We start from the raw sequence: 18,318 nt of genomic DNA, 5'->3' as shown, positions 1-18,318 counted from the left end.
ACCAATCAGAGATCAGCTTTCCCTCGATAGCGGCACGAGTGTGAGACGTCATCGGTGATCGACGAGCGCTCTGGGAAAGCTTATTTCTTAGACACCGTGGTGCGCAGGGAGGAGAGGTGAGTGTGATGGAGACGAGGGGAGGGCGGGAGGCCAGACTCCTGGGTCTGGGAGAAGACGTGAGGAGAAAGGCGGGCCTTTACAGCTTGTTTTTTTTTTTTCTTGAGACAGAGTCTCGGTCTGTTGCCCGGGCTGGAGCGCAGTGGCGCGATCTCGGCTCACTGCAACCTCCGCCTCCCAGGTTCAAGCAATTTCCTGCCTCAACCTCCCGAGTAGCTGGGATTACAGGCGCACGGCACCACGCCCAGCTAATTTTTGTATTTTTAGTAGAGACAGGGTTTCCCCATGTTGGTCAGACTAGTGTCGAACTCCTGACCTCGGGTGATCCTCCCACCTCGGCCTCCCAAAGTACTGGGATTACAGGCGTGAGCCACCGAGCCCGGCCTCTTACAGCTAGTTTACCCAAAAGTCTTAATATGTGTGGCCCTGGGGATGTGGCAGGAGCAAACATTGTTGCCTGCACTGTTAGAGCTTTGGTTGATGCCTGGCAGACAGGCTTTATCAAGTAATGATTTCATTAATCACACATGTGTGAAGTGCGTTACTGTAGACACAGAGCTTGTGGGACGCGTATGACAAAGCAATCTCCTCTAGTCTAGATTGGGGTGCCTGGGCCAGGGAGGTGGAATGTGAGAACTGAAGGCTGAGGAGATGCTGGGCTGCTAAGGAGTGAGGAGAGCCGGGTACGGTGGCTCACTCCTATAATTTCAGCCCTTTAGGAGCCCAGGTGAAAGGATCATTTGAGCCCAGGAGTTTGAGACCAGCCTGGGCAACACAGTGAGACCCCATCTCTACAGAAAAATTTAAAACTTAGCTGGGCATGGTGGTGCGTGCCTGTCATCAGGAGGCTATCGGGGAGAATCGCTTGGGCCTAGGAGGTTGTGGCTGCGGTGGGCTGTGATGGTGCCACTGCACATTAGCCTGGGTGAAGGGCAAGACAATGTCTCAAAAAAAAAAAAAAAAGAGGCCGGGTGTGGTGGCTCACACCTGTAATCGCAGCACTTTGGGAGGCTGAGGTGGGTGGATTGCCTGAGCTCAGGAGTTTGAGACCAGCCTGGGCAACAAGATGAAACCCTGTCTCTACTAAAATACAAAAAATTAGCTGGGCATAGCAGCGTGCGCCTATAGTCCCAGCTACTCGGGAGGCTAAGACAGGAGAATTGCTTGAACCCGGGAGGCAGAGGTTGCACTGAGCCGAGATCGTGCCACTGTGCTCCAGCCTGGGCGACAGAGTGAGACTCCATCTCAGAAGAAAAAAAGACAAAGAAAATTTTTAAAAAGTGAAGGGAAGAGCCACTTTGGTTGCAGGGGACTCCCTGTACAAAGACCTGGAGAGGGCAAGAAATTGATGATGTAACCAACTCAAGTTTCTGCTACTCACAGGCCAGACTAGGAGAAGAGGAGGGTGGTGAAAGTGAAGCAGCTTTATTGATCAAATGCTAGCAGATGGGAAATGGCCAAGCTAATGTCTTTGAAAAACCATTTCAAACTTTAGGCTGGGGAGAGGGGCTAAAAGAGGGGAACTTTGAATGGGAGGCATACAGGAGTGATGCTGGGACGAAGTATGTGTGTCTTGCTCTGAAGGCTGTCTTGAGGCATGGGCCACCTGAAGCATGGACTGGTGTCATGTCAACAATGGCCAGGTTGTATATTAACTGCCTTGCAGTAATCTCTGGAGTTATGCAGCTGGGTTTCCATACCTAGTTTGGCAAGATTAGCCCCACCGTGGCCAGGCATGGTGGCTCACGCCTGTAATCCCAGCACTTTGGGGGGCCGAGGCTGGCAGATCACTTGAGATCAGGGGTTCGAGACCAGCCTGACCAACATGGAGAAACCCCATCTCTACTAAAAATACAAAAACTTAGCCGGGAGTGGTGGCGCATGCCTATAATCCCAGCTACTCAGGAGGCTGAGGAAGGAGAATCACTTGAACCTGGGAGGCGGAAGTTGCGGTGAGCCAAGATCACGTCACTGCACTCCAGCCTGGGCAACAAGAGGGAAACTCTGTCTCAAAACAAACAAACAAAAAACCAAAAAATTAGCCAGGCATGGTGTCAGGTGCCTGTAGTCCCAGCTACTCGGAAGGCTGAGGCAGAAGAATCTCTTGAACCTAGAGGTGGAGGCTGCAGTGAGCTGAGATTGTGCCCCTGCACTCCAGTCTGGGTGACACAGCGAGCCTCCATCTTTAAAAAATAAAAGATTAGGCCCTGAACTTGCAAGTAAGCACATAGATAAGCTAGTGCAAGAGAGTGTCTAGCGGAAAAGGAAGGAAACAATTTCAAAGTATGTTTTCAAGGCTAAAAGCAAGAAAGGGAAAAAAAAAAGTTTCAAAATGCATTTGGAATCTAAGCCACTTGGTTACGGGAAGTCTTAGCAGGGTGGTGGTTGCAAGGATATGCTGTGTCTTGCACACGCAGGAGCTGGAGACTGGACGGTGAACAAAAACTAAAGCAGCTGTCAATGTGGAGCCTGCATGCTGCTGGGATTGGTAAAGAAGGACCAGGGCCTTCTGGGGGAGAATTTTCTCAGTGATAAGGAGGGACTTTGTCAGGGCAAGTGTTTAGGGAACCCTACTCTCCCTCTTCACAGGCCTCGGGATGTCTCTGGCAGATGAGCTCTTAGCCGATCTCGAAGAGGCAGCAGAAGAGGAGGAAGGAGGAAGCTATGGGGAGGAGGAAGAGGAGCCAGCGATCGAGGATGTGCAGGAGGAGACACAGCTGGATCTTTCCGGGGATTCAGTCAAGACCATCGCGAAGCTATGGGACAGTAAGATGGTAAGAGGACAAGAGGCGTGGATAGCAGGGGGCTCTAAACGATCTCCCAGAAAGGGGTGATACAGGCTTCTTTTTGAAGAGTCCTGGATTCTGACTCTCCTCCTTTCCTGCAGTTTGCTGAGATTATGATGAAGATTGAGGAGTATATCAGCAAGCAAGCCAAAGCTTCAGAAGGTACTTCCTCCCCCTTTATGCCCCCTCCCCATCTCCTGACTCTTCTGCCAGGCCCCTTGGCTCCTATGCTGCTTGTGGCTGGGTATATCTCCCTCTCAGCCTTTTCCAGAGCCTTCTCTTTTTTTTTTTCGTTCCTCCCCAACCCATTCCCTTTTCCACTAAACATATATTGCATCGTAAAGCTCATGCTTCTTAAGTCCTTACTGTGTACTGAGTTTACTAATCATGATAGGACTTAGCTTGAGTTTTCCCAGACTTCCCTGATTCACATGACCAGTTACAGGGTTTTGGCCACATCTAGAAGCCACTTGTCCTTTAATTGCTTAACATACTCTTTGAGTCTAGGACTTTTTTCTTAAATTTTATCTAAGAAGGAAGCAAATTGCTACCATTAATGGAAAACCGGTATCACTTGGTAAAGACAAAGTCACCACATAAAAATAAATATGTGATTATTAAAGTATCGTCTAAAACCGTTTCTCACTTCCAAATTTTGGGAACACTGGCTTATCTCTTGAGTTGTCAGACTAAGTCTTAGAGGGCAGTTCTGTTACCACTCCCATTCTCTTTTTTTTTAATTTTTCCTTTAGACGGAGTCTCGCTCTGTCGCCCAGGCTGGAGTGCAGTTGTACGATCTCAGCTCACTGCAACCTCCGCCTCCCAGGTTCAAGCAATTCTCCTGCCTCAGCCTCCCGAGTAGCTGGGATTACAGGCATGTGCAACACCATGTCTGGCTATTTTGTATTTTTTTTTAGTAGAGACGGGGTTTCACCATATTGGTCAGGCTGGTCTTGAACCTCTGACCTCAAGTGATCAGCCCACCTCGACCTCCCAAAGTGCCAGGATTACAGGCATGAGCCACTGCTCCCGGCCTTCCCATTCTTCTTGAATGAAATTTCTCTGCTGGGCAAAGAAGTGTGTGAGAAAGCAGAGTTTCAGGAGCCCCACTGCCTGCTGTCTTTAACGTTTACCTGGGCACCCGGTTGAAACCCCCAGGTCTGTGCTCTAATGTGCTCAAGGTCTGGTGGGAGAGGCAGGCCAAGTTCCAGACAGCTGTCAGGGGGTGATAGCAGGCTGGGGCCACTGGAGCCACAGGAGGGACTGGCTGACCCTGCCCCAGGAGTCAGGGAGGAATTGGTGGCTGAACTGGACTCTAGAGCATGAATGCATACACCAAGCAAAGAAAGGGAGGAAGGGGCCTGGGAAAGAAAAGGGGGCCAGGAAAGAAAGCGGCATGCCCAGGGCCTCAGACACTAGGAGTGAGAGGGCAGGCTCAGGAACGTGCCAGATCCTGCAGAGTTCCAGATGCTAGGCCGGGGAACTTCTCCATCCAGAGACTTATGGGACACAAAGTGACATTTCCTGACGTCAGGCCAGGATCAGGGACAAGTCAGATCCCGTCATAGCCGGGGTTGGCTTGGAGAGGTAGACGTGAAGCATCTCACAAGCAGGTGGCAGTTCCTGTTTGTTGGAGGCGCACAAGTGCTGCAGGTACACAGAGGAGGCATCTGATCCTTCTGGAAAGGGAGGGAAGGATTCTGAGTCGCTGCCTGAGTCTTAAAGACTTCAAGAGCCGTTTGAGCATCAGGGTTGGGAGCACAGACTCTGAAGCACCCTGCCTGGGGTCAGATTTGAGCTCTGCTGTCTACTGGCTCTGTGACATCAGGCAGTTAGTATTTGTATGACATTTAAACGCAGCATCGTTTTTTGTTTGTTTTTTGAGACAGGGTCTCACTCTGTCACTAGGCAAGAATGCAGTGGCACGAACACAGCTCACTGCAGCCTTGACCTTCTGGGTTCCGGCGTTCCTGCCGCAGCCTCCCAGGTAGCTAGGAGCACAGGCATACACCACCATGCCTGGCTAATTTTTTTTCTTTAATTATCTGTAGAGATGAGATCCCACTGTGTCACCCAGGTTGCTCTCAAACACCTGGGCTCAAGCAGTTCTCCTGCCTGCGCCTCCCAAAGTGCTAGGATTACAGGTGTGAGCCACTGTGCCTGGCCCCTTATCACTAAAGCACAAAGAAGGGTTTTCCGGAAACAGATGTTGGGAGAGGGAACAGCATGTGCAGAGGCCAGGAGGGGCCAGATGCAGTGGCTCACCCCTGTAATCCCACCACTGCAGGGGGCCAAGGTGGGCAGATCACCTGAGGTTGGGAGTTCGAGACCAACCTGGCCAACATGGTGAAACCCCATCTCTACTAAAAATACCAAAAAAAATTTAGCTGGGCATGGTGGCACATGCCTGTAATCCCACCTACTCAGGAGGCCAAGGCAGGAGAATTGCTTGAACCTGGGAGGCGGAAGTGGCAGTGAGCCAAGATGGTGCTCTGTAGCCTGGGCAACAAGAGCGAAACTCCAAGAAAAAAAAAAAAAAGGCCAGGCGGAGTGGGTGTCCAGGGCACTGTGATCAGTCCTTTATGGCTGGAGTGGAATACAATGGAGTATAATGAGAGGGAGCGGTGGGAAGGGCAGAAGCCAGACCGCAGAGTTGCTGAGTCAGCAGATAGGCACTGGACAGCTCCCTGTATGCCAGGTGCCATTCTGGGTACTCGGGTGCGGGTGTAGACCATGCAGACAACAGCAGTGGTCCTTGCAGAACTTCCGGTGTTGGGGACACTATGACTATCAGTCTGGGGAGCTTGGTCAGGAGCCTTAGGACTGTGGGAAGCCGTAGGAGGTTCAGTTCAGGGGTAGAGGGTCAAGTCTAGACTGGTCTGGAGGGAGAGAGATTGGAGGCAAGAACACAAGATCAGGGACTCTGCAGACTTCAGCCTGTCCCCTGGTTTACTCTTCAGCCCCTCCTTCCTGACCCCCTCGCAGCCTCATCCTCCGTTTCCCGCAGCTTCGGGACCCAGGAGGGGGTAGGGGTTTAAATACTCACACTCCACTCTGTGTCCTCACAGTGATGGGACCAGTGGAGGCAGCCCCTGAATACCGCGTCATTGTGGACGCCAACAACCTGACCGTGGAGATAGAAAACGAGCTAAGTGAGTGCTGGACAGGAGGCGGACGCAGCCCCATGTGACACCCCTCATGTCCCCTCTCCCTTCCCCATTGGCCTTTCCCAGGGTCCTGCCCCTGAGCCCATGCTCTGATCCCGGTTCACCTGCTGTAACAGTGGTTTAAAGAAGAAGGAAGTTTGTTCTCTTGTGTATGAGTCTGAGCGAGCACTCGGGGATGGTGTGGCCCCAGCTCTTTCCATCTTGTTGTTCGGCCACCTGTTCACGGTGCAAGGTGGCTGCCCCACCTCCAGCCATCACCTCTGCATTCCCACCAGCAAGGCGCTGCTGCTTCTTAAGAACGTGTCACCACAGCTCACATCTTGCAGAGCAGAACAAATTCCTGTGGTCATACCTAAAGGAAGAAGGGGAAGTGGGTGTTAGGGCCACCAGCAGAGTCTACCCCCGTCTTACCCGACACCGCCTGTCCTGTCCACCCTAGACATCATCCATAAGTTCATCCGGGATAAGTACTCGAAGAGATTCCCTGAACTGGAGTCCTTGGTCCCCAGTGCACTGGATTACATCCGCACGGTCAAGGTGAGCGCTGAGAAGGCGGGGTGCTGGGGAGAACTGTGGCTTCTCGCCCGACTCCTGCCAGTGTGAAGGGGCGGGTGGGGCTCACTCTTGGACCTACTCCCAGAGGCCTCGGGGTCTGGAGATGATGGAAGGAGTGGATGGTGGCTCAGCGGCCTGCTCTGCCCAGCGTGGGAGGGACAGAAGCTGGACGGGACTTCCTCAGGGCTCCCCTCCTGCCCCGATCTCCCAAGAGGGCTTCCCCGCTGGCGGCATTGGAGTTGAGATCAGAAGGTTGACACGGGACAGGCACGCGGAGATTTGGGGGAGAGAGACATTTAAGTGTAGAGAGCCTGAGAGGGAACAAGCTGGGAGGGAGGGAGGCGGGGAAGGGGGGAAGTGGAAGAGGTCGGATTGCGCTGGGCCTCTGGGTCTTATGAGAGAGCCAAGGAAGGGTTTAGGGAAAGAGGGGCGGGTGCACTTGAGGCAGGGAGAGGAGGAGGTCCCCCACGCGTGTCCAGGGAAAGATTACGATGGTGTAAAGCCACAGCCCTAAGGAGTCATGGGGTGTCCCCTATAGCTGTGCAGAGGATCCAAGAAGTAAAGAGACAGGACACAGAAAGACTGGAAAAGACAGCTGGGCTAAGGGGGCCACGCCACTTATGAGCGGAGACAGGCGAGGCCCCGAACGTCCAGAAGTGTCTGTATTTATTAGGTACAAGGCAGGGGGAAGGGTCGTGAGGGAGGTCACTATAGGCTTAATGATAAGGCATACATAATCACGTGAGTAGCAAGCGAGGGGGTCACCCCATTATGTCACCTGGGCAGAGAGGTGGGCTGTGCGCAGTAGGGGGCCATGCCATGCGCAGTAGTAGAGGGTCATGTACAGAAAAGGGGTCCACCCTCATTAGGTCACCGAGGCAAGGAGGTGGGCTGTGTGCAGCAGGTGTCAGGTGCAACGCTGCTTGTCTGGGGGCTGGAGACTTCAAAGGATTCCTGTAGAAGGATGCTGTAAGCCAATGCAGTGGGAGCTCACAGAGTGTGCTCTTCTCTAAGATATTTATGGGAGGATGATTTGAGCTAGCACAGAAGCCAGAAAAGGCTGACAGGGTGTACAGCTGCTGTGACCTGGTCACACCAGAGGGGTTCTTCTCCCTCGGTTATTTGCGGGATCTCAGGCCTGAGGCCTGCTTTCCACAGGAACTGGATGCGAGGTATACAACTCCTTTATCAGGAGGAAAGACTCTTGCTCCAAGCCTGCCATACAGCGTACGCCCTTTCAGGCAGGGACGCCACCGCTGGGTCTTTGGTTCTTGTCCTGGCCTGGCTGTTTTCCCATGTACTGCTTCTGTTCTGTGACTGCTCTAGGCATTCCTCCTACTACAAACTACTATATGGTTATAGAGAAGGACTATATAAATCAGCACTAAACGTGTCAGTACAGCTCCGACTACAATACCTATGTGATTATATAGAATATATATATATGGTTATATAGGCTACAATATTTATATGACTACGTAGAAAGATTATATGGAACTAAGTATGCTAGATATAAATACTAAGTATGATTATATAAGCTAGGTATATGTAAGCAGTAAGTTATACTTCAGGCACTAATTGTTTTGACTATAAACTAATACATGATTACATATAAAGGATTATATAAAGGAAATAGCTGAATAATAACGCTATAAACTAAGATATTCTTCAGGCACTAATTGTGCCTGGGGTTTGCACAGCTCTCCTTCTTTGGTGCCCGTGTTGGGGGGTTACCCACCGGACGGTGGTGGGGGAAGCCCCTTCAGGGAAGTGAGGCCACCGGATCAGTGCTCCCACTTGTCATGGGCCAGGGGCTTGTGAGGCCTCGGTCTCCCAGACGCCGCTGTGCCCAGGCTCCATTTCCAGGTCAGCCAAAGCAGAACAGATGGTGTGGATGCTTCAGGCGGCAGAGGCAGGAGAGGCCCCCAGTGTAGAGACCCTCAGTGTAGAGACCTGACTTTCCCAGTGTCCCCAAGACAAGACCTGAATAGGTGCTGAGCAAGAGCTTCTCCAGCCCTCCTGAGCCCAAGCCTCCCTGTCTCTCTGCTTGCCCCCAGGAGCTGGGCAACAGCCTGGACAAGTGCAAGAACAATGAGAACCTGCAGCAGATCCTCACCAATGCCACCATCATGGTTGTCAGTGTCACCGCCTCCACCACCCAGGGGTATGTCCGCGGCGAGGGAGTCGCTGGGCCCGGGCTAAGGGGACTGGGGATTAGGCCGAAGCTACACACACAGATGTGCACACACACACACACACACACACACACACACACACCCAGAACTGAGAGGGAGGGTGGGACTGGGGATTAGGCCAAAGCTACACATGCAGATGTGCACACACACGCACACGCACACACAGAGAACTGAGAGGGAGGGTGGGACTGGGGATTAGGCTGAAGCCACACATGCAGATGTGCACGCTCACACACACATGCACACACAGAACTGAGAGGGTAGGGGCTGGGGATTAGGCTGAAGCCACACACATACACACACACACACACACACACACACACACAGAACTGAGAGGGTGGGACTGGGGATTAGGCTGAAGCTACACACGCAGATGTGCGCGCACATACACACACAGAACTGAGAGGGTGGGACTGGGGATTAGGCTGAAGCTACACACGCAGATGTGCGCGCACATACACACACAGAACTGAGAGGGTGGGACTGGGGATTAGGCTGAAGCTACACACACAGATGTGCATGCTCGCACACACAGAACTGAGGGTGGGACGGGGGATTAGGCTGAAGCTACACACACAGATGTGCATGCTCGCACACACACAGAACTGAGAGGGTGGGACTCGGGATTAGGCTGAAGCACGCGCGCGCACACACACACACACACACTCACACTCAGAGGGTGGGGGCTGGGCACCAGGCAGGCCGGAGACCCAGGAGGCCGGGCCCACCTGCCCCTGCAGGCAGCAGCTGTCGGAGGAGGAGCTGGAGCGACTGGAGGAGGCCTGCGACATGGCGCTGGAGCTGAACGCCTCCAAGCACCGCATCTACGAGTACGTGGAGTCCCGGATGTCCTTCATAGCGCCCAACCTGTCCATCATCATCGGGGCGTCCACGGCTGCCAAGATCATGGGTGAGGCCCCAGGGCTGGGGCCCAGGGCGGGATGGGGAGGCGTCTGTCCACACTGCGGCCTTGGGGAAGCTGCATGCCTTTTCTGTAGAGTGGGGGCTTTGGCACCTGGGCCTCAGCACCCCGTCTCCCTGGACATCACAGAGGTCAGCCAGCCTGGCACATGGCAAAGCCCTGTCCGTGGGAAAAACACTCACCTACAGCTCCTCCTCCCGCCCCTCTGCCGGAAACCCAGAGCTGACCACACCCAGGCCCTGTTATCAGGGAGCTTCTGGTTTGGTGAAAGTGGTTCACAGACATCTCCAGAATAGGGCAGTGTGGCGTAGCACAAATGAGGTGGTCGGCTTCCTGTCTGGTGCCTCCTCCCTGCACCCCCAGACCAGCTGCCCTCCCTCTCACAGCCTCCTTTGCATCTGCCCCTCGTGGAATGAGCCAGGTTGCCCTCCTGACACGACCACCGAGGGGTCCAACCAGAGCCTCATGTAAAGGCGCCCGGCACACGGCGAGCCCCCGGCAGATTCGCGCACCCCCACCTCTCCGCTTTCTTCTGACCGCCCCCTCCTCCTCCCCCGCAGGTGTGGCCGGCGGCCTGACCAACCTCTCCAAGATGCCGGCCTGCAACATCATGCTGCTCGGGGCCCAGCGCAAGACGCTGTCGGGCTTCTCATCCACCTCAGTGCTGCCCCACACCGGCTACATCTACCACAGCGACATCGTGCAGTCCCTGCCCCCAGTGAGCCCACAGTGTCATTGCCTGCCCCCGGCTCCCCTGGAACTTTCCACTGTGCCCAGACAGCCTAGCAGCCACGCCCACCATCTGACAGTAGCACTCAGGGGCCGGGAACAGGGTGGCACGGGGCGTGAGAGCCAGGGCTCTGCAGTCCACCAGCTCCGGTGCCCAGGCTCTGGCAGCACCACCCACCAATCAGTGACTGTGGGCAAGAGGCTTGAGCGCCCTGTGCCTCAGTCTCCCCGCCATCAGACGGGAGCACAGCACCTGCTTCATGAGTTAGGATGAGGGCTCAATGCAGATGAAGCCCTTACAAGTCAGGCCTAGCTCACGACGAGCAGTGTCGGGTTAGCGTGCAACTGCTCCGAAGACCACCCTCAGGTTTAACCGTTCACTGGAAGGACTCACAGAACCCACTGAGGGCTGCTGTGCTGGGGACTTAGTTTATAACAGTTTAACATCAGCCACGGGGAGACACACGGGAGGGGCAGGAGAGGTCAGCGCCCCTGGAGCTTCCCGGATCCTCTCTGCCATCAGAATACATCAACCTCCCAACTTTGCTGCCAGGCAGCACACACGTAGACCTAGAACACAAGCAGGAGGCCAGGCGCAGAGGCTCATGCTTGTCATTCCAGCACTTTGGGAGTTTGAGGCTGGTGGATCACCTGAGGTCAGCAGTTCAAGACCAGCCTGGCCAACATGGTGAAACCCCATCTCTCCTAAAAATACAAAAAAAAAGCCAGGCCTGGTGGTAGGGTGCCTGTAATCCCAGCTACTTGGGAGGTAGGTTGAGGCAGGAGAATCGCTTGAACCTGGGAGGCAGAGTTTGCAGTGAGCTGAGATCGCACCACTGGACTCCAGTCTAGGTGACAGAGTAAGTCTCTGTCTCAAAAAAAAAAGCCAGGCATGGTGGCGGGAGCCTGTAATCCCAGCTATTTGGAAGACTGAGGCAGGAGAATCACTTGAACCTGGGAGGTGGAGGCTGCAGTGAGCCGACATTGTGCCACTGCACTGCAGCCTGGGTGACGGAGCTAGACTGCATCTCAAAAAAAAAAAAAAATGCCGGCGCTGTGGCCCACACCTATAATCCCAGCACTTTGGGAGGCAGAGGCGGGTGGATTACTGGAGATCAGGAGTTTGAGACCAGCCTGGCCAACATGGTGAAACCTCGTCTCTACTAAAAATATTGCAAAATTAGTCAGGCGTGGTGGCACATACTTGTAATCCCAGCTTCTTGGGAGGCTGAGGCAGGAGAATCGCTGGAACCCGGGAGGTGGAGGTTGCAGCGAGCCAAGATCACACACTGCATTCCAACCTGAGCTATAGAGTAAGACTCCATCTCAAAAAAAAAAAAAAAGAACAGGCAAGACAGGCTCCGAGACAGACAGGCCTGGGTCCAGATCCTGCTCTGTCCGTCTGTAGCGAGTGGCCTCAGGCTTGTGGCCCTGTGCCCTGCCCAGCCTCCCTCGGGGATGCAGAGCACAGCAGCACCGATGGCCAGGGCCCCTCCTGCCCTGTGTAGGGTTGTTTTTTTGGTCTTTTCTGTGATCCTTTAGGTCAGGCACTGCTACTGGAACACACCCAGGGGTGCTGGTGGGTCACCCCATCCTGGGAGGAGGGACAGTGGGCTTTAGAACCCAGGACTGGTGGGCCTGAGGCTTGGGGCTCCAGCTGCCTCACAAGGCCATCACCACTGCCTCACAGTCCTAGGCCGTGGGTTAAACCTGCCCCAGGGAGCCTGGTGTCTTGTCATACAGGGCGTCTGCCGCCTCATCTGCCCATCCCAGATCGGTCCAGGCACAGGCCGTAGACATCACAGGCCTGTAAGGAGGCCAGGGCCGGCCATTGCGTCACTGTGGCTGAGAGCTGGGGCTCTGTTTGCAGTCTGGATTGGAACCCTGGCTCCATCACCTCCCGGCTGTGTCCCTAGCCATGTGACTTGGAGCCTTGGTGTCCGCATCTGAAAAGGGGGTGCAATGATCACAGCAGCCCGATGTTTCAATATTTGATGAGATGGCCCAAGGGGCACACTTAGCACGGAGCTGGTATCCAGGCTGAGCGCGCTCCCAGCTGGTGTCCTTACCTGACTCTGCCACTTACCAGCCCAGACGTGGCTCTGCACCCTGCCCTCATCCCCTCTTCCTGTGAAGAGGGGGCTAAGAGCATACACCTCTAGAGCCCGCAGTGGAGCCAGATGAGAAGCACCCGCGGTTGCTGTGCAGTTATGTCTGTCTGTCTGTCTGTCTGTCTGTCTCACAGATTCCATCCCCGTTTTCCATTGCTCCAGGATCTCCGGCGGAAAGCGGCCCGGCTGGTGGCCGCCAAGTGCACGCTGGCAGCCCGTGTAGACAGTTTCCACGAGAGCACGGAGGGGAAGGTGAGGAGGGGAAGGTGGGGGCGGCCGGACAGCCTTTCCTCCGGGCCTGGGGTGTCTCCGCGGGGAGAGCCCTCAGCAGGGAGCCCACTCCAGCAAGCACTGTCCTACGAGGGCAGAGGCGGTGCTTCTGCTGACCCTCCCCGGGGTCAGGCGCCCCCTTCCCCAATGCATTCATTCCCCAGGGCTGCTATAGGAAGGTAGCACAAACCTACTGGCTTAAAACCGCACAGGTTTGACTGGGCGCGGTGGCTCACACCTGTGATCCCAGCACTGTGGGAGGCCAAGGCAGGCAGATCACAAGGTCAGGAGTTTGAGACCAGCCTGGCCAACATGGTGAAACCCTGTCACTATTATAGATATAAAAATTAGTCAGGCATGGGGTGCGCACCTGTAATCCCAGTTACTCGGGAAGCTGCGGCAGGAGAATCGCTTGAACCCAGGAGGCAGAGGTTGCAGTGAGCTGAGATTGCACTATTGCACTCCAGCCTAGGTGACAGAGTGAGACTCCATCTAAAAAAAAACCAGCACAGGTTTACCATCTATAGGTCAGAAGTCCAAAATGGGTTTCATTGGGCTGAAGTCAGGGTATCAGCTCAGAGGGTTCCTTCTGGGGGATTCAAGGGAGAATCGTTTCCTTGCCTTTTCCAGCTGCTAGGGGTCACCGGCATCCCTTAGCTTGTGACCCTTCCTTTGTCTGCGAGCCAGCTGCACGGCATCCTCAGACCACTCTCACCCTGCTTCTGTCTTCAGATCTCTGCCTTTGTCTTCCTCATCTATTTTAAGGGCCCTTGTGGCCATGTTGAGCCTGCTCACATGGTCCGGGATAGTCTTCCCAGCTCACACGCCTTAAACTCCATAACGTCTTCATGTCCCTTTTGCCCTGAGGTGACATTCATGGGTTCTGGGAGTTAGAACACGGACCTCCTGGGGCATGTGTGTGTGTTGGTGGGGGCATAGTTTGCCTTCCACACCAGGATCTGTCCTCCTCCAGCAGGGGATACTATTCAAGTAATTATTCAGTTCACTTCTGTCTTCCTTGGTAGATGCACTCGGGAGAGGAGACATGTTTTCTGTCTTGTGAACTGTCGCTTGCCAAGCACCCTGCCTGGCTCGGCGATCAGGTGTTCCATCTCCCCCTCCTTTCCCTCTCCCCGTCTCAGCCCTGGTCTGGGTGTGGGGAATGCAGCTGTGAGTAGCGCAGACAGAGCCCTGTCCCATGGCGTGGATACTCTCACTGGGGCCGGGTTGGGAGACAGTCCACAGGGGCAATCTGTCCTGCGCCTAGCAGGGCTAGGTAAACATCAAGAAGAAAAAGGCAGGTGATTGGGGTGGGGAGACATTAGGTGCTGGTTTAACTGGAATGTCAGGGAGGACTTAGAGCTCTGAGGGGGTGAGGGTTTAACACAGACCTGAATGAAGTCAGGGAGCAAGGCACTTGGGTTCTCTGGGGAGAGTCTTCCCAGCACGGGGAGTGGTCAGTGCAAAGGCCCTGAGGCTGGAGCGCCAGGAGCCCTGGAGGAGAGAGGGAGGCCCGGGTGGAGCCTCGTGCGCCCCGAGGAGAACTCTGGCTGCAGTGGAGGGTCTGGGGGGCGAGTCTGGGATTGTTCTGAAAGAAGAACTCCTGGGATGTGCGGTGTGGAGAGGAACAGTGGAGTCGGCTCCCCGGCTCTCGGAGTTGCCGTTTGCTTACACGAGGAGAAGGAAGCTGGAGAGTGGAAGGCTGGGGAGGAGGAGCAGGAATTCTGCTTGGCCCTGGTACATTTGAAGGGCTGTTGACGATCCCATTGTCAAGGAGACAGTTGTTTACAGGGTACAGAACCCAGAGGAGGGGTCTGAGCCGAGATGTGGGCATCAGGTTGTAGATGGACCTGAAAACCCAGAGGGTAGATGAGATCCTCCAGGGCCCCGCAGCAAGGATGGAGCGGTGGGGTGGGCAGTCCGCTCAGGTGGACAGGCAGACAGCGGACACAGGAGGCCTGGTGGGCAGCCCACGTGAGCAGCAGCAGGACCCACCCCTTGCTCTCACCCTCCCTAGGTGGGCTACGAACTCAAGGATGAGATCGAGCGCAAATTCGACAAGTGGCAGGAGCCGCCGCCTGTGAAGCAGGTGAAACCGCTGCCCGCGCCCCTGGATGGACAGCGGAAGAAGCGAGGGGGCCGCAGGTGAGGGCCCCTGGGGGTCTAGTAGGCATGGGGATCGTGGAGGGGAGGGGCCGGCGTCCTCCCAGCTGACTCCCCGGCACCGCCTGCCCACCTGTCCCCAGGTACCGCAAGATGAAGGAGCGGCTGGGGCTGACCGAGATCCGGAAACAGGCCAACCGCATGAGCTTCGGAGAGGTCAGACGCCCCTAGCACAGGAGCCATGAGGAGAACTCACGGCCACAGGCAGCCAGCCGCCACCGCCCTCTGCCTCCCGCCGCCTTCCCTCCTCTCTGTCCTGTGGCCCTGGCTCATGTCTAGGGCACGATCCCAGCCTCTACTCTGGTTTCTATCCGTTCAGCCCCAAAGTGACCCTTGTCACCCTCAGAGCCTGCATCTCCCGAGCTTCAGGCCCCTACTGCTTCCCATCACCCCAGGCTCCTCAGCCGGTTCCTCCCTCCCTCTGCACGGCCCTTCCCTCCGTGAACCCCGTCTCCTCTGTTATCTCAGTGTCATCCCCTTGGTCCTGCAAGACCCAGCTCCGAGGCCACCTCAGCCCGTGGAACCTGTTCTGGTTCCTGACACCCCCCAACCCACATGCATAAGGAAGGCCTCTCAATTCTGAGCTTACAGAGCAGCGCCAGGACCCAGCCCCTTTCAGGCTCCCCAGCATCCCCGGCTTGTAGGGGCCCCCAGGCCTCAGCCGGGCTGAGTGGGTACCCGAGCAGGTGCCCGTGGAGCCCAGCCAGCTGGTGACTGCGGGGCTTCTAGCTGGTGGAGGGGGTGCCTGAGTGACTGGAGGGCGGGGCCTGGCCACTGACCGCAGGGGCCTCCCTTTCCCATAGATCGAGGAGGACGCCTACCAGGAGGACCTGGGATTCAGCCTGGGCCACCTGGGCAAGTCGGGCAGTGGGCGTGTGCGGCAGACACAGGTCAACGAGGCCACCAAGGCCAGGATCTCCAAGACGCTGCAGGTATGTGCCAGACCTGAGTGGGGCCAGGGACCCAGGGACGCAGGGTAGGGTGAGCCCAGATAACAGCCTCGCTGTCCTTCCCACAGCGGACCCTGCAGAAGCAGAGCGTGGTATACGGCGGGAAGTCCACCATCCGTGACCGCTCCTCGGGCACAGCCTCCAGTGTGGCTTTCACCCCACTCCAGGTACTTGCCCTGGGCCAGCTCTGTCCCCAGCCCCGAGATGCTGGCAAGGCCCCTTGCCCTCTGCCCCTGTGAAGCAGGCCTCAGTGAGTCAGTCCCCTTACAGGGCTGTCACGGGGCATGTGGTGACGAGATATGCCAAAGGCATTGGCGACCCCTGGCACACAGCAGGCGCTTGAGGTTGGCAGAGACGAGAGGCGCAGAACAGGCCTCCGGGGCTGTGTCCAGGGGACCGTTTTCCTCCGTGGGGCCGTGAGTGGGTTACATTGCTCAGCCTCTAGGACTTCAGTTTGAAATGGCCAGAGTGGTTAAGGTAACCTCAGGACCCCCCTCGAAACAGTTCCCAGCTAGGTGGGCTTGGGTGTCACATGTGGGTCTGGCCCCCAACCCAGTCAGCAGTGAGTGGCGTGGAGCACGGCAGTCACCACATCATCGGCAGCTCGGTTTACCATCCACAGAGCAGGGTGAGCCTGCACCATGGGTGTGGGACAGCAGAGAGCTCATCTGCTCAGTCAGCAGGTGTCTGTGCTGAGTTCTGTCGGTGCTCTCAGCTCTGGGGGTGAAGCGGTGAATGAGAGAGGCAAGTCTTGCCTTCATGGAGCCTGTGGGTGGCCAGGCACAGACAGATCAGTAAGATGTCCAGTGTAGTAGAAGGCGGAAATGCCAGGGAGGGAAGGACGTGGGAGGTGGGAGGTGGGACGGGGAGGCTTTCGTCCTAGAGCAGCCAGGGAGGGTCTCACCCTTCCCAGCCTCCACTCCCACGTCATGAGGTGCCCAGGACTGAAAAGGCGTGCACAGAAAGCACTTGGCACCGCACTTGCTGTTGGAGCCTGATGACGGCTGTGTTTATTTTCTTTCTTTTTTTTTTTTTGAGACGGAGTCTGACTCTGTTGCCAGGCTGGAGTGCAGTGGTGCAATCTTGGCTCACTGCAACCTCCGCCTCCCAGGTTCAAGCGATTCTCCCGCCTTAGCCTCCTAAGTAGCTGGGATTACAGGCGCCTGCCACCACACCCAGCTAATTTTTGTATTTTTACTAGAGACAGGGTCTCACCATGTTGGCCAAGATGATCTTGATCTCTTGACCTTGTGATCCACCCACCTTGGCCTCCCAAAGTGCTGGGATTACGGGCTTGAGCCACTGTACTCAGTCTGTTATTATTTTCTTTAGAGACAAGTCTCTTTTCTTTAGAGACAAGGGAAGTCTCCACCTTCCCTCTCGCTCTGTTGCCCAGGCCTTGAAAATATTTAGGAAGTTCCAGCCAGGTGCCGGCTCCCATCACTGGACACTGTGATCGTCACTGGTGTTGGTGTGATTTGTGCTGGGACCTCGGGCCAGCCACATCCCCCAGAGACTCAGTTTCCTCCTCTAGAAACTGGGCAGGATTGGCTGTCCTCAGGCATTGGTGTTTTTAACACCCCCCGGGGAAGTTGTTAAAAACCTAGGTGCCCTGGTTCCTCCCCACCGTCTTCCCCCAGACCCGCTGAGGCAGAATCTTCCAAGGCAGGGCGACTCCAGGGACTGGCAAACTGTCTCATGCCCATGCAAGGCCTGAGTACCATGGGGAAGGGCCTGGGGGGCTCTAACGTGTCAGTTGGGGCCTTCTCCTCACCCAACGCATCATCCTCTCTCCCTCACCTGCCCAGGGCCTGGAGATTGTGAACCCACAGGCTGCGGAGAAGAAGGTGGCTGAGGCCAATCAGAAGTATTTCTCCAGCATGGCGGAGTTCCTCAAGGTCAAGGGCGAGAAGAGTGGCCTCATGTCCACCTGAATGATGGCGTGTGCCCAAGGTGGCTTCCCACTGAAGGGACGTAGAAGTCCAGGCCTTCTGAAGGGCTGGGATGGGGGTTAGGGGTTGTGGCAGGGAGAGCATTCCCTGCCGCCCACCCCGGTGCTGGACTGGCCAGGGAGGGGCCTCAGAAGAAGCCTGGCCCGGCCTCCCCCAGGACCGAGCTCACCGCCCTGGATGGGTTAGAGCAGGTCTTCACCATGCCTTGTCTTTTTTATTTTAACTGAGAAAGGAGATACTTTTTTTGAAAAGAGTACAATTAAAAAGCACATTATCAAGATCTGTCCTTGGGGAGTGATCATTTTCCAAACAGCTGGGACAACTAGAATAGTCAGAGCTGCGGAGTTTGGGAAGAGCTCGGCCTTCAGGGCCCACTCCCTTCCCCGTTCCTTTCTCGCCGT

General features: G+C 55.7%; 1 protein-coding gene across 1 annotated transcript; it reads left to right on the top strand.

Moving 5' to 3' along the window:
- The first annotated feature begins 2 nt into the window (after positions 1-2).
- Positions 3-18,197, top strand: PRPF31 (pre-mRNA processing factor 31). Its single transcript, XM_064380877.1, has 14 exons — positions 3-116; positions 2,707-2,891; positions 3,005-3,065; positions 5,972-6,055; positions 6,510-6,607; positions 8,683-8,789; positions 9,561-9,730; positions 10,303-10,460; positions 12,745-12,834; positions 14,870-14,997; positions 15,099-15,171; positions 15,819-15,947; positions 16,034-16,132; positions 17,774-18,197. The coding sequence occupies exons 2-14, from the start codon at positions 2,715-2,717 to the stop codon at positions 17,897-17,899; spliced, it is 1,500 nt and encodes a 499-aa protein (XP_064236947.1). The 5' UTR covers positions 3-116; positions 2,707-2,714; the 3' UTR covers positions 17,900-18,197.
- Positions 18,198-18,318: the final 121 nt, after the last annotated feature.

Source organism: Aotus nancymaae, unplaced genomic scaffold (assembly GCF_030222135.1).
Source record: "Aotus nancymaae isolate 86718 unplaced genomic scaffold, 86718_ANA_hifiasm-v0.15.2.pri h1tg000028l, whole genome shotgun sequence".
Taxonomy (NCBI): domain Eukaryota; kingdom Metazoa; phylum Chordata; class Mammalia; order Primates; family Aotidae; genus Aotus; species Aotus nancymaae.
The sequence above is the reverse complement of the archived record's forward strand: the minus strand, read 5'-3'. Positions and strand labels throughout refer to the sequence as shown.